We start from the raw sequence: 15,515 nt of genomic DNA on the forward strand, positions 1-15,515 counted from the left end.
ATGCATGTACTAATAAGTTTTTTTATTTCAAAGTGTATTTATAAAACATCATTTTCAACCAAAAAAAATATAGCTGTTAATTTAACAAGGATGACATTTTGGTGACCTAAAAAAAGTGAAATTAACTGCCATTTTTTAAATAGTAAACTAGTTTGAAACAATAAACTGGGCCTTATTTTATTAATCAAAGTGTACAGTATAAAGCATTTGGCGCTGATACACTCAGGGTGGGTCTGAATCCACTAAAAGATCAGTGAGCCAGAGCATGGTCTAAAAGGGTTGTGCTTATGCCTTCCACTGAATGGTACAGTACAGTTCAGTATAGAACGGTAAGCTATATTTACGTTCCGGTCACCTTTATTCTCTTCAGTAATGAGTGTGTTTTGGCCTTAACATGCAATAAACCAATCAGTCTCATCTTCCACTTCTTTTAAGAGCTAGTTGAGTTCACACAATCTGCAAAGTGTACTTAAATACACATACCTACTCTATAGGCAAACATTACTAACGAACCTTTTAAGTAACAAATAAAATCTGTAATGACTTCTATATTGATGCATATTGAGGTTTCAGTGGTTCAGTGCCACATTCTTTTTCAGTGTGCTGAATATTAAAATGGTAACTGATGAAACTAGCAAATAATACAGGGCTATTCAATTGGCAGCCCTCGGGTCAAACCTGGCCCCCGAGATAATTTGTGGCCCTCCAAACAGTGTGACCAAGACATCAAAGATAAATTTAGTTCAGTAAAAAAATATCCGCCGTAGTTATGAAGTGAAATGCATCTGTACAATAAAACACAAGCTGCAGTTGAAAGCGGCGAGCGTGAGTCGCCTGGCATTTAGCAAGTGGCGCAGACAGCCGAAAACATTTGGATATGTTTGTAGAAAAGGCTTTTTGTTCAATGCACTGATATCATTAATAGGAATGCAACGATTTGCTGATTTTACTAGTAACCACACTTTAATTCATTATGGTTAATTAATCTGAACGTCTCCTCAACACCATGTTTCTGTTGTATGGAAGGAAACTCCTTCCATACAAAACTCATTTGTAAGTCGCTTTGGATAAAAGCGTCTGCTAAATGACTAAATGTAAATGTAAACTGCTGCAACTAAACACAGTTATGACAATACGTAAAAATATGTTTACTCAACCACAATGTAATAAATATTTTTTTTTTTTTTATTTAAAAGGGATTTCAATTTACAATTAAAAAACAGGCAATGTACAGTGCAGGTGATATATGTTTACACAGATCTAAAAAAAAAAAAAAAATGAATGAAACACTTAATGACATCTCCGTACAAGGCAATGTTTCAAACCCAAAACTCTGCTGATGAGTAAAAGAAACGGCTAAAATGCCATGTCATGCCTTCCAGAAATCTCTGTTTTGGTATTATTGATGAGCTTTTGTTTCTGTATATAAAAGTCAATTGTTACAATTAGATTCTGTCTCAGGGTTTATCTATCTTTTGCTCCTGTAACCAGCTTGAGACATTTGTAAAGCTATATGCTAAGTATGAAGAATTGTTCATATCCAAATAAGCATTGTAGAAATGACCAAAACCACAAAAACAGAAGCGCAGTTTCATAGTGTTTCTTCAAAATGTCAAACAGCTGTTTTTTGTGATGTTCGGAACTATGTACAGTTGCATAAGGTTAGGGTTAGTGATTGTTATGTAACAGAACTGCACTGACCTGTTTCTGTGTGGCAAAACGCAGAGGAGAAAGAGATGTCATCCAGAGCAACATGACCACCGCGAGCACTATTAAACGCCACCTCAAACACCACCTAGTAAACCAAATACACCAATGATATAAATCACACTCGTGAAGTGCCCGGCATCAAACAAACAATAGTTTCTAGAATGATCACAGTGTTACAGATACAACTATAAAAAGTGCTTATGATTTCAAAATTAATACAGGGTTCCCACATTTTCATAAACTTTTTTTTTTCATAGACTTTTTAAAGCACCATTTATTTTTAAGAACACCTACACTTAGAGGTCAATGGTTTATTTAATTACGTAGCCTGACATGTTTACTGTTCCAAAATATTATAAATGTTTTCTAAAATGAAATATATTGTGTTAGATGGGGGAAAAGGCAACAAATACAACTTCAATGTCCTAACAGCTCAAATTTCACAGATTTAAAAATGTATAATAAATAGTCTGATGGTATTTTAAGCTGAAACTTTACAGGCACGTTCTGCAAACACAAAAGACCTATTTAAATCTTGAAAATGGGGTAAATTAGGTACCCTTTGAATCGAATACTTCTCTAACTCACACCAACAACATATGTGGTATCATGAAAGTATTTACTTCATGTACGCTTAATATTTATATTAAAAATGTCAGAGCAATGATGATGTTTTGAACTTTATTTTCAAATAGTAATATTCAAATTATGTTTCTGAAACATTGATACAATTGGTACTATTTGTCATAGTTATTGTATTCTATTCAATTCTAGAAAACACCATAAACACATTTCATTTCAAATTTAATTGAAGCACTTTTAAAATGTTTGTTTGGTAACACTTTATTAAAACTTGTAAGATTTATGACAAGTTTTGTTATCTTGTCTTATATCTGTAGTTGTCATGACAAAGACAAAAAGCAGGTTGTGATGTATTTGTTTATGTGACGTTGTTATACCAAACAATGTCATCACTTTCAAGTTCTTTCAAAAGTTCCCAGAATGATACTTTCATTTTGAAAACCAAAAACATTTCAGACAGATTTAGCTTGTGTAAAAGTACAACATAAAAACTGTAGATGGTTCAAAGGATCGCTCTTTAGTAACACTTTAGACAGTGAGCTCATCTGCTGAAGAGAATGTCCAGACTCCACACACACTACCACTCTCATTATTTACATTGTCCCTCAGTGTTGGCTGCTCACACTTAAACATGGCTGAGACAGCACTAGCTCTTCACTGCATGTTTATACCATTTCTGCACATGCAAAATAAACACTCTTTTTCCCCCAGAACAGAGATTATGTTATTGTAAGGTCTCAAATAGATCACTCTTTGAACTATTTGTAAAGAAAAAAAACTTTTACCAAACAGTTTATAATCTGTCAGTTTTCGGTAGAACTATTCATACCTAAGACTTTTACAACAAATGGGTACTGTTTCACTACTCATTGAAAAATTTGATAATCCAACAACATTGACTAATTTCTGTAATTTTTCATCAACAAATCTTAAGGTCAAACACAAAAAAAGAGATTTCGAGCATCAAAACACTCTAATGCATTTATTTTGCTTCAGCTTAGTCCCTTGTCTGTCAAGGGTCGACACAGCAGAATGAACTGAAAACTATTCCAGCATATGTTATACACAGCGAATGCCCTTCCAGCTGCAACACAGTACTGGGAAACACCCAAACACAAGCACTTGAAGGAAACCCACTCCAACACGAGACTCCACACAGAAATGCCAGCTGACCAAGCCGGAACTCAAAAGCAACTTTCTTGCTGTGAGGTGATAGTGCTAACCAACTAATCACAATTTAACTGTTTTAAAATATTTTGATGAAACTGCATCCTAATAGAGAATTAAGGGCTGTATGTAAAAGCCTTATGGTTGTGCATATTCCAGTTCATAATAAAACGACAAAACATCAACATTAACATGATTCATAACAAATCTAATGAACATTAACTAATGTTTGCAGTTGAAAATGATTGCAAACGCTGTTAGCCATTAATCTACTGAAGGTGTGTAACGAACATTCATTTATATTTGTTTGACTAAAACTTGCCATCTATAATATGACACAAGCATACACATGCAATAAAAGTAGGCCCCTTTTATAAATAGGTGCTAGCCATGTTTGGATAGTGTTATAGTGTATACTAGCACTTTAAGCCAGGGTACTTACAAATGGCTTTAGTATATCATGGGTAGTTAAAACGTGTAAGATTTACAAAGTAGACAAGCCATCTGTTCTAAACAAAAGCTTACTTAAGGATAAAGTTAACATGTGAATGTGCAGTAATGTACAGTACATTTTGTTTGCATACAAATTATAAATCATTTCTAATCTTATCAAAATATAAGAAAATATTCAGAAATACACAAAAAAAAGTAGATTTAAATTTTATTAAATTTTGTTAATAGAATCACCTGGCCAGTTACACTGCATAGTCCATAATTTTAAAAATATGTAATGTAATGTAATGTATTTATATATAGCACATTTATCGTATTTGGCCATACACCCAAAATGCTTCACAATCACGAGGGGAAGGGGTCCCTCTACACCACCACCAGTGTGCAGCATCCATTTGGATGATGCAACGGCAGACACAGGATAACAGTGCCAGCACGCTCACCCCACACCAGTTATAGGCGGAGTGGAGAGACAGTTATAGAGCTAAGTCAGTGGATGGGGATAATTGGGAGGCCTGAGAGGCCACAGAAAGTCAGAACCTCGGCTTAATGTCTCATCCGAAAGACGATGCTCACTGACAGTACAGTGTCTCCTTCACTATACTGGGGCATTAGGACTCACACAGACCGCAGGTTGAGCACCCCCTGCTGGACTTAATAACACCAGCTGCTTTTAAATAAACTTTATTTTATAAAGTGCTATATAATTGTAGGTGACAATTAGACAATTAAACAATCCTTCTAGCCACAGACATGCTCAGGATACTTAAGCATGTCGATGGTTAAAATAATTGTTTAATTATTTTGTCAAGTCACCAACTGTTATTTAGCACTTATTACAATAAAGATTATTTCAAAGCAGCTTTATATCAATAAATGGTCATGTCAACAGTACAAAACAAGAGGGATTACTGTCAACAGACAGCAAGTTGGCTATCATTGCTTTAAATCGAGTGTTATTTTCTGAATAATGCACACAAAATACACTAAACTTGAAATGCATCACTTTCATTTACTTAGTATTCTGTGGGCATGTACAGGATTTCTGCAAATAAATGAAACCTTTTAAAACATAGTCCAATAATTTTTTATTGATAATGTGAAGGGGGCACAACACATTATTATGTTCTGTAATGTAACCCTTTAAGGAGAACACAATGAGCAATATTAGCAAAAAGTCAACTTTTTTGGCCTCAATGATATACTTTCACTTGAAATTACACCAATTTTGAATGTTAGCAATTGATTGAATGGCCGTTATCAGTGGTTATCAGCTGATTAATATGGGCCAGTAGGGTCCTTCTGCACCTACTGGTAGGGTCAGAAGGCTTTTATTATCCATCCAAATGGTTAATCAGCTAGTCTTATAGAGAAAACTCCACATCCAGATCTGTTTTTACATTACTGTTGGGTTTAGGGTTAGGGTAGGGGTAGATGTTAATAGAATACAATTTATGGGAAATTTAATAAATAACATAAATAATTTTCATGGTTAATCAGCTATACTAATAGAAAAGAATTTAGATCCAGATTTTTACATTACATACGGTTGGGTTTACACCCCATTAACACAGGGTGTCAGCAACAACGCTTCCCATTCACTTTGAATGGGTGACGTCAGGTGTTGCCAAACTGTATTGTGGATTCATCTGTGCCACTTCAGCATCATTGCTCGATGCAGAAGTTGTGGATTTCTCAACTTTTGAAGTGCCAACAGATGCGTCAGCCAATCAGATTCCTTTATGCAAATACACCAGCTAAGTCAGTAGTCGATTGCTAATTAATTTCATTGGCTGACGCTGCTATGATGGTCACATAAGCCCCATCTTCAGACATGCCCCCTGTCAATCATTCGTGCTGAAGTTCCATGTAAATCGGGCGTTAGAGTTGGAGTAGGGGTACACGTCAATTAAAAAAAATTATTGGGAAATTTAATGAATAATAAAAACAATTCTCGTGGTTAATCAGAGAATACTCCAGATCCAGATTTGTTTTTACATTATTGTGATGGTTGGGTTTAGGGTTGGGGTAGACGTTAATAAAATATAATTAATGACAAATGTAATAAATTCTCGTTAACTTCCTGCTGCAGCCGTATGTGATATATAGCTGATTTATCATGTGGATGGATGATAACAGCCTTCTGAACCTACTAGTAGGCACAGAAGACTCCTTCTGGCCCCTATTTATCAGCTGATAACTACTGACAACTGCAATTCAATCGAGTGATAAAAATCAAATCAGCTAGAAATTGCACAATGAAACGATGCAATTTGTTATTTATTTATTTATTTTTTATTTATTTTTTGTAAAACAAACTTTCACTGACCTCTAAAGGATGTGTTGCCTTAATATCCACTTGCACTAACTTCCAACTTGATGTGGCATAAACATCAGGCCTCCATATCTCTTCATAGTGGCCTAGCTGGTCCTTAGTAAACACAGAGAAGAAATTCCCAATGGCTTGGTCTCTTTGATAGTAAAAGGACAAGCACCCTGTCATTGGAGTGGTGGTCATCGGAGACACCAGCTTTGCCACCTCCTGAAACCTTTTAGCATAAACTGAGTCCACATACATGTAGTGACCTAGATTAGAGTGGAAAACAAAATAAAAAAAAAAAACATAAATAAAGAACGGATTCACACAGCACATTCATTTTGGTAGGAGAGCAAGCTATAGAATTGTGGGTTATGAAAAGCTGTTGGAGAGCCTGGTGTGATTTATTCCAGCTCTTGACCTATTGTGCAGCATGAAATGCTTCTGTCCATCTGCATTACCTCTCCCATTGTTCATGGTGTGGTCATCTGGAAGATTTGACCGAGGGTCCCGGACCAAACTGCCACCCACATACCAGTTCACATTGGGATTCCACTGATTACTGTAGCCACACAAGTGATGCTCCTCAAAGTTACATTCTAAAACAGACATTATAATTATATTGTAATTATTAATAGTTTACTTTAATGATCCCATTTTAGATATTCTGTTGTACTTAAGTAACTTTGGAATTACATGTCCGCATATACTACTAAGTCCAACCTAATACTCAAGTAATTCACTAATTTACAAACATAGGTGAGAAGTTATTTATAGTTAAAGCATGTTTAGGGTAATCATGAAAATAAGGTGTAACAAGACTTTGATTTTTTGTTTTATTAGGGAAATTATATTATATTTTGGCATGCTGTCCTGTGGGAGGCATCGGAGCTTGGAACACGGCCCAAACCAGAGACCCCCATTCCTACCCCATCCCTTGCGTGGGATAAGAATACACTACCTGACAAAAGTCTTGTTATCGATCCGAGTTGTAAGAGCAACAAATAATTTGACTAACTGATAACTTCTAGTTGATTATTTGTAAAAGTGTTAGAAGGTAGACCTATTAGAACCTGCATGGACCCAAGATTCTCACAGATATCAGTCAAGTTTGGTAAAGGGAAAATCATGGTTTGTGGATACATTCAGTATGGGAGTGCGCGAGAGATCTGCAGAGAGAATGGCAACATCAACAGCCTGAGGTATCAAAGACATTTGTACTGCCCGCTGCATTACGAACCACAGGAGAGGGCAAATTCTTCAGCAGGATAGCGCTCCTTCTCATACTTCAGCCTTCACATCAAAGTTCCTGAAAGTAAAGAAGGTCAAGGTGCTCCAGGATTGACCAACCCAGTCACCAGACATGAACCTTATTAAGCATGTCTAGAGTAAGATGAAGGAGGAGGCATTGACGATAAATCCACTCTGGGAGTCCCGCAAGAATGCTTTCTTTGCCATTCCAGATGACTATATTATAAGTTATCTGAGTAATTGCAGAGATGTATGGATGCAGTCCTCCAAGTTCATGGGAGTCATACACAATTTTAACAATTTTTCCCCTGCACCATGACTGTATATTCTATACTGTACATTATTTTTATTAAGTGACAGGACTTTAGTCTAAGCAAAGTCAGACCTTACTCTACTTATTAAATAATAAAAAAAATAAGGCATGATCACATTTTATTTTGGTAAAATAAGTGTAATCGAGAGGTCTTTGCCTTTCATACAAGCTACTTTTGATACGAAATTATCAACTAGAAGAAAATGTATTATTTGTTGTTTCTAAAACTTAGATACACGACAAGATATTGTCAGGTAGTGTAGATGAAGTGAATAATGTGAGGAGTTAGGGTGAAAGAGGGATGCCAGAAGTATACATTTTTTAGAGTAGAGGTGAGTGAGTTGGACAGTTATACACACAATGTGCTAGTAAGATGATGAGCTAAACGTTTTACATCTGTGCTAAATTGATTAATAATCTGCTCATGCTCTCCCTGAACTTTGTTAGTGACACATCATATAACTGCAATGGCACAGTGATTCAGTGCAATTGGTATATATTTTACTTTTTTAGATGATATTTACATTTGGATTACAGTTTAGGTTACATTTGTTCTACTTGTTAAGGTTCACAAATAATTATTAAAAGACAGGACATTTCATTCAACTACGCACATGACACTGTTTCCAAATGATAACAGTTTTTCTTGTCAATTTAACTTTCAGTCCAACTTTATTTTATAGATTGGCAAAAAAGTCCCTATAATCTTATTGAAAATGTATGATGTCTTCATACTATAATGTAAGACTTCAAAAAAAGGTGTGTTCTTAACCACACCCCTAAATGTGCCAATCAATGGAGAGATTACCAAAGCATATTAACATAAACATACAGTACTAACATAAACGACAGAACAAAAAAAATCCTGAAAAATTCCTTTTACTCAATTAAAGAAACCACAATAATTAAAAAATAGTTTCATTACTAAATCCTTTACATTTAACAGAGAAAATAAAATATTTAATTGACACAACGTGAAATTGTTATATTATTGACAATATTTAAGATTTACATAAAAGATGTTCCCCTTCGGTTGGGGAACTCCAGTGCTATAAGTGGATTTGATGTTCTAAATCCACGTATAGGAGGTTTCGGTTTAGAAGCCGCTTGTCTGAATGAGTATTGAACGGGCCAATGAAAACAATGAACTGGCAGCATAAGCTTGCGCAGGTGTGCTGCATTGCTAATTAACTGAGCATATAAGCACACCTGGCGCCAGCAAACGCCATCCTTTTCGCTTCAGAGACTTTTCTGATCGAGTCGATGAGGGTTCCTCCTGCTGTGATCCAGCGATGCCGAGCGAACGAGATCTTCTCCCGGTCCAGAGTGTGTACAACGCAGTGGCAGACGGTCGAGCTGGGTTTTCTCCCTTGCCAGGCGATCCTTTGGGTCCGGTCCTTCAGAGCGGCGCGTATAAAGTTGCAACTTCACAAAGAGAGCAACACAGTCGTGCAGCACGTCCTTTTCAGGATTTTCAGGTGCGTTTCTGGATGCTGTTTGTTTCTGTCCTCGGATGATGGGCACGGGCACTGCGTTACATGCTCCAGCATGTTAATGCGCTGCTCGCAGGCAGTTCATGTCGTCATTGCGATGCTATGACTGCGCAGTAAAGATCGCGGCTAGCCTTTGCAAAAGGGCAAACCACCCCAGTTGTCTGCATGCGATAGCCACCTACCAGCGCTACCAAGCGCAGGCGCTGGTCGAGCTGCACGAGGGTGGGTCCAACCCAGGCTTATGAGCTTCGCACCGCAGCCGACTAAGCTCTTCGGACTACTAAATACGCTGCGTGTGCTTTGGGGAGGACGATGTCCACACTAGTGGTCCAGGAGCGCCACCCCTGACTAAAACTTGGCTGATATGCGCGAAGTTGACAAAGTCCGCTTTCTTGACTCAGCCATATCCCAAGCTGGTCGGCGACACTGTCTGCGAATTCACCCAGGAATTCGAGGCGGTGAGAGAGCAGTCTGATGGGTGATGTCTTATCGGCGGGTCCGTAAGCCTGCTCCGCCCGCCGTGCCATCCATACCTGCTCCTCGCCGAAGGCGCCCACCTACGAGAGCTGCACCGCCCCCGCACATGCCTCTGGCAAAGCGAGCGCGTCGAGCACCTCGGAAGCAGATGTGACAGCCCGAAATCTGCCAGTCTGAGACACTGTGCTCTCTAGCTCGCAGGTTCGGTGCGCTCCACCAGTGGCTCACGAGCACTGGGAGCCCTGCCAGTCTGGGATGCGTCGCTTCTCAGCTTGCAGGGTCTACATGCTCCGCCAACGGGGTGACGGTCTCCTTTCTCCCAGCCCCCGAGCCCCCTCTCCGGAGTCAGGGTGCGAAGCCAGAGCGAATAGCTCTCCTCCAGCTCTTCCGCGGGACGCTTGCGCTTTCCGGATCAGCACACCCGCTCCGCGCTGCCCCAACTCTGGTATGTCAGCGGTTGTAGCAATGACGCCATTAGCGAGGGCTCTGCCTGCCTGGTTAGCGCGGGCCAGCCCCTCGCGGTGGCTCATACGCACAATTGGACTCGGCTACTCGATTTAGTTCGCGAAACAGCCCCCCAAGTTCATGGGCGTGTATTTCACCAGGGTTTACCCCCTGTCCGCCCCTGTCTTGCGAGAGGAGATTGCTGCCCTCCTGGCGAAGGGTGCAATCGAGCCAGTTTCTCCAGCCGAGATGGAAAGCAGGTTCTACAGCCCGTACTTCATTGTACCCAAAAAGAGCGGTGGGTCACGGCCAATCCTAGAACTGCGCGTTTTGAACCGCTCCCTTCGCAAGCTGGCGTTCAGAATGCTCACGCAGAAGCGCATCCTCCGATGCGTTCGTCCTCAGGATTGGTTTTCAGCTATAGACCTCAAGGACGCGTATTTTCATGTCTTCATTCTTCTGTGCCACCGTCAGTTCCTGCGGTTTGCGTTCGAAGGTCGAGCATGGCAATACAATGCCCTCCCATTTGGGCTCTCTCTGTCTCCGCAGGTCTTCACCAAAAACTCGCGGAGGGTGCCTTAGCTCCCCTTCGGCTCGCGGGCATCCGCATACTCAATTATCTGGTTGATTTAGCCCACTCACGGGAGCAATTGACTATGCACAGAGACGAGGTGCTCCAGCATCTTCGCCTATTGGGGTTACTGGTCAACTGGGAAAAGAGCAACTTGCCCCGGTGCAGAGGATCTCTTTTCTCGGGATGGAGCTGGACTCAGTCACCATGGTAGCGCGCCTCTCCGGAGAGCGCGCTCACCTGTTGCTGAACTGTCTGAGGGAGCTCGACAGCAAAGTAGTGGTCCCACTGATATACTTTCAGAGGCTCCTGGGGCATATGGCGTCCGCTGCGGCTGTCACGCCGCTCGGACTGCTCCATATGAGACCACTTCAGCACTGGCTTCTAGATCGAGTTCCAAGACACGCATGTGATGCGGGCACACACCGAGTCTCTGTTACTGCGCTGTGTCGCCGCACCCTCAGCCCCTGGAACGACCCCTCGTTCCTGCAGGCCGGTGTGCCTCTGGGACAGGCGTCCAGTCATGTTGTTGTCTCAACAGATGCTTCCAACACGGGCTGGGGAGCCGTGTGTTGCGGGCATGCAGCTGCGGGCCTGTGGAAAAGTGCCTAGCTGCATTGGCATATCAATCGCCTAGAGCTGTTGGCAGTGTTCCTCGCTCTCCACAGTTTTTCTCCGGTGTTGGAGCAGCAACATGTGCTGGTCAGGACGGACAGTACGGCGGCTGCAGCGTATATCAACCGTATGGGGGGTACGCGCTCTCACCGCATGTCTCAGCTCGCCCGCCGTCTGCTCCTCTGGAGTCACCCACGGCTAAAAACGAGGAGCGCCATTAACATCCCAGGTATGCTTAACCGTGCAACCGATGCACTCTAACGGCAGCAGATTCACTCTGTAAAATGGAGACTCCACCCAGAGTCTGTTCAGCTGATATGGGCGCGATTCGGGGAGGCCTAGATCAATCTGTTTGCCTCCCCCAGAAAACGCTCATTGCCAGTTGTTCTTTTTCCTGACCGAGGGCACTCTCGGCACGGATGCACTGGCCCACAGCTGGCCTCAGGGCACACGCAAGTATGCGTTTCCCCCAGTGAGCCTACTCGCGCAGCTATTGTGCAAGGTCAGGGAGGACGAGGAGCAGGTTTTGCTAGGTGGGCCCCTCTGGCCCAACCGGACCTGGATATCAGAGCTCTCCCTCCTCGCGACGGCCCTCCCCTGGCAGATCCCTTTGAGAGAGGACCTACTTTCTCAGGGACAGGGCACCATCTGGCACCCTCGCCCCGATCTCTGGAACCTCCACGTGTGGTCCCTAGACGTGAGAAAGACTTAGGTAACCTGCCGTCTGCGGTGGTTGATACCATCACTCAGGCTAGAGCCCCCTCCACGAGGCGCGCCTACGCCCTGAAATGGAGTCTATTCACTGAATGGTGTGTCTCTTGCAGAGAAGACCCCCGAACTTGCCAGATCAGTGTTGTGCTCTCTTTCCTTCATGAGAAGCTGGATAGCAGGCTGTCGCCCTCCACTCTCAAGGTTTATGTTGCAGCCATCTCCACTCATCATGACGCGGTGGCTGGCGGCACCGTGGGAAAGCATGACCTCATCATCCTGTTCCTCAGAGGCGCTAGACGAATTAATCCAACTCGCCCCCCTCTCATGCCCTCTTGGGATCTTGCCCTCATTCTCACGAGCCTGCGTTCAGATCCCTTTGAGCCACTCGATCAGTATCCTTAATATTTCTGTCCCTGAAGACAGCTCTACTGGTCTCGTTGGCCTCCATTAAGAGGGTCGGGGACCTGGAGGCATTTTCGGTCAGTGACTCATGCCTGGAATTCAGGCCGGATTTTTCTCACGTTATCTTAAGACCCCGCCCGGTTTATGTGCCCAAGGTTCCTACCACTCTCTTTAGAGATCAGGTAGTAACCCTGCAAGCGCTGCCCCCGAAGGAGGCAGACCCAGCCCTTTCCTTATTCTGTCTGGTTCACGCTCTGCGCATTATGTGGACCGTACTCAGTACTTTCCAAGTTTTGGGTTCCAAGGTTGTCATAGCCGGGGGCGGTAATGGGGATAAGCTCCCACTATCTATAAAGTACCCCTATACGGCGTGCGTCTCAAATAGCCTCTGACAACCAAGTCCAGCTCCTGGCCTTCAAGTGTGGTTTAGCTACCAAACCCGGCGGAACTGTTTTCACTGACAGGAGAAGGGGCGCAGGCGGGTCACTGGCGCCTTACAACCAGTTGCTTCGGGGAGATGATATTCGTTAGCCTGGGAAGGCAGATCATCTAGGGGAAGGCAACCCTGTTTTCAAACCTCCGCTGCCTTGCGGCTATATCCATTCATGGAAAAGGCTTCAGGAGTAAACCTCGAGGAAAAATCCGGAGTCGGAGTCCCTAAGGCAGTTTAACGCTGTTTGCAGCCTCACTCTGGCAACTCCTGCGACGGCGCCGATACTAAACTGTAGCAGCCCTGCTGTTCCTTTGGATTTGTCGACAACGTGGAGAGGGGGGACCCGCTACATGGGCAACAGCCTGTCCTCCATAATACATTGCCCTGGCTAGTATCCGATCTCGCACACCGATCTCGCACACCCTGGAGAGGACACTCCAGCCTCGCTAGCACTCTGGCGTGGATACAACACGGGGAGCAGTAGTTTACCGGTTATAAGCCACAGCTCGGTTGGCGTAGAGCAAGGCGCCAGGGACTGCTCCCGACGGTGGGAGGGATCTTCGGGTCCCACTGGACAGTTACCGCCCGCCTCAAGCTGGGCAGCCCCCAGTCAATTAGGTACTGCCCCGCCACAGTCTGCTTTCCTCATTGGGTGCATGGGGAATAGGAGCATTTCGAACAGCAGACTGCAACCATCGCACCAGACAATAAAATAACACAGAGAAAGAGACCAGCTCTAAAACTGGGATGCTGGAATGTCCGTACAATGCTTACGGGCCTCTCCGAGGACTTACGGGGCATTGACGACTCACGAAAAACAGCTGTCATTAACAACGAACTACTGAGGCTAAACGTAGACATCGCTGCTCTACAGGAAACACGACTAGCAGACTCAGGAACTCTAAAAGAAAAGACTACACCTTCTACTGGCAGGGAAGGGCCCCAGACGAGCCCAGACAGCATGGCGTGGCTTTTGCTGTGAAGAACAACTTACTGAGCATGGTAGAACCAGGCAGAAATGGTACAGAACGACTTCTTACCCTCCGCCTCAACACCACCACAGGCCCTCTCACTCTTGTCAGCGTGTACGCTCCAACTCTGAACGCAACACTGGAAACTAAAGATAAGTTTTATGGGAACCTAACATCTGTCATTAACAACATCCCTGATAAGGAACAACTCGTACTTCTGGGCGATTTCAATGCCAGAGTGGGTGCAAACCACGAATCATGGCCCTCGTGCCTAGGCAAATTTGGCATTGGAAAAATGAACGAGAACGGCCAACGCCTGCTCGAGCTTTGCGCTTTTCACAACCTGTGCATCGCCAACTCATACTTCCAGACCAAGCCCCAGCATAAAGTCTCCTGGCGGCATCCGCGGTCAAAACACTGGCACCAGCTGGACCTCATCTTAGTTCGCCGCTCAGCTATCAACTGCGTCCTGCACGTACGCTCTTATCACAGTGCTGATTGCGACACAGACCACTCCTTAGTGTGCTGCAAGATCAGGTTAAACCCAAAAAGGTTTCACCGTTTAAGGAAACAAGGGAATCCTCGCATCAACGTCAGCAGGATGTCGCAGCCTGATCTGACGCAGAAATTTGCAGAAACCCTTGTGAAAGAACTTGACACCGCACAGACAGGTGATTCTGCCCTGGAAATGTGGGAATCACTACGAAACACAATGCAACGCACTGCCCTGGCAACTTTTGGAAAGAGGACCACAAAGACGCATGACTGGTTTGAAGTAAAGGCCTCTACGATGATCCCATGCATAGAAGCCAAGCGTGCGGCCCTGACAGAATACAAGCGGTCACCAACTCAGAAGAACCTTCAAATTCTCAGATCAACTAGGAGCAAGGCTCAACACATTGCCAGATATTGCGCAAACGAGTATTGGCAAGAGCTCAGCAACGACATCCAGAAAGCAGCCATAGCGGGGAACATAAGAGGCATGTACAACGGCATTAAGAAAGCGCTAGGCCCCACCCAGTGCAAAACGGCACCCCTTAAGTCATCTACTGGGGAAATAATCTCCGACAAGCAACAACAGATAGAGAGATGGGTGGAACACTACTCCGACCTCTACTCTAGACAGAACACGGTGTCCTCCGCAGCACTAGACGTCATTAAATGCCTGCCAACCATGGAAGAACTTGACGAGGAGCCAACAGCAGAAGAGCTCAGAAAGGCTATCGATAAACTGGCCTCAGGCAAAGCCCCTGGCAGCGACGGGATTCCTCCAGACTTGCTGAAACAGTGCAAGGATTCCCTACTGCACCCTCTTCACAAAGCCCTCTGTCAGTGTTGGAAAGAAGGGGCCGTACCGCAGGATATGAGGGATGCTAAGATCATCACCCTCAACAAAAATAAGGGTGAGAGAAGTGATTGCAACAACTACAGAGGCATCTCCCTTCTTAGCATCGTTGGAAAAGTATTTGCTCAGGTCATCTTGGCCCGACTGCAGAAGCTGGCTGAACGTGTTTACCCGGAGTCACAGTGTGGTTTTCGCGCCGAACGGTCAACGGTAGACATGATTTTCTCCCTCAGACAACTGCAGGAGAAGTGTAGAGAACA

At 43.6% G+C, this 15,515-nt stretch overlaps 1 protein-coding gene across 2 annotated transcripts in view; it reads right to left on the bottom strand.

Moving 5' to 3' along the window:
- Window positions 1–15,515, bottom strand: part of mamdc2a (MAM domain containing 2a) — a 61,835-nt gene that overhangs the window by 19,335 nt on the left and 26,985 nt on the right. For both annotated transcript variants that reach the window (XR_012405931.1, NM_001130397.1), the window contains exons 5-7: window positions 6,691–6,828; window positions 6,242–6,498; window positions 1,702–1,795 (exon numbers count right to left, since the gene is read on the bottom strand). Coding sequence is in view for 1 of the 2 variants with exons in the window: in NM_001130397.1 (NP_001123869.1) it covers window positions 1,702–1,795; window positions 6,242–6,498; window positions 6,691–6,828 (489 nt within the window). In the remaining variant the exon portion in view is untranslated. The remainder of the gene's footprint in view (window positions 1–1,701; window positions 1,796–6,241; window positions 6,499–6,690; window positions 6,829–15,515) is intronic.

Source organism: Danio rerio, chromosome 5 (genome assembly GCF_049306965.1).
Source record: "Danio rerio strain Tuebingen ecotype United States chromosome 5, GRCz12tu, whole genome shotgun sequence".
Lineage (NCBI taxonomy): Eukaryota > Metazoa > Chordata > Actinopteri > Cypriniformes > Danionidae > Danio > Danio rerio.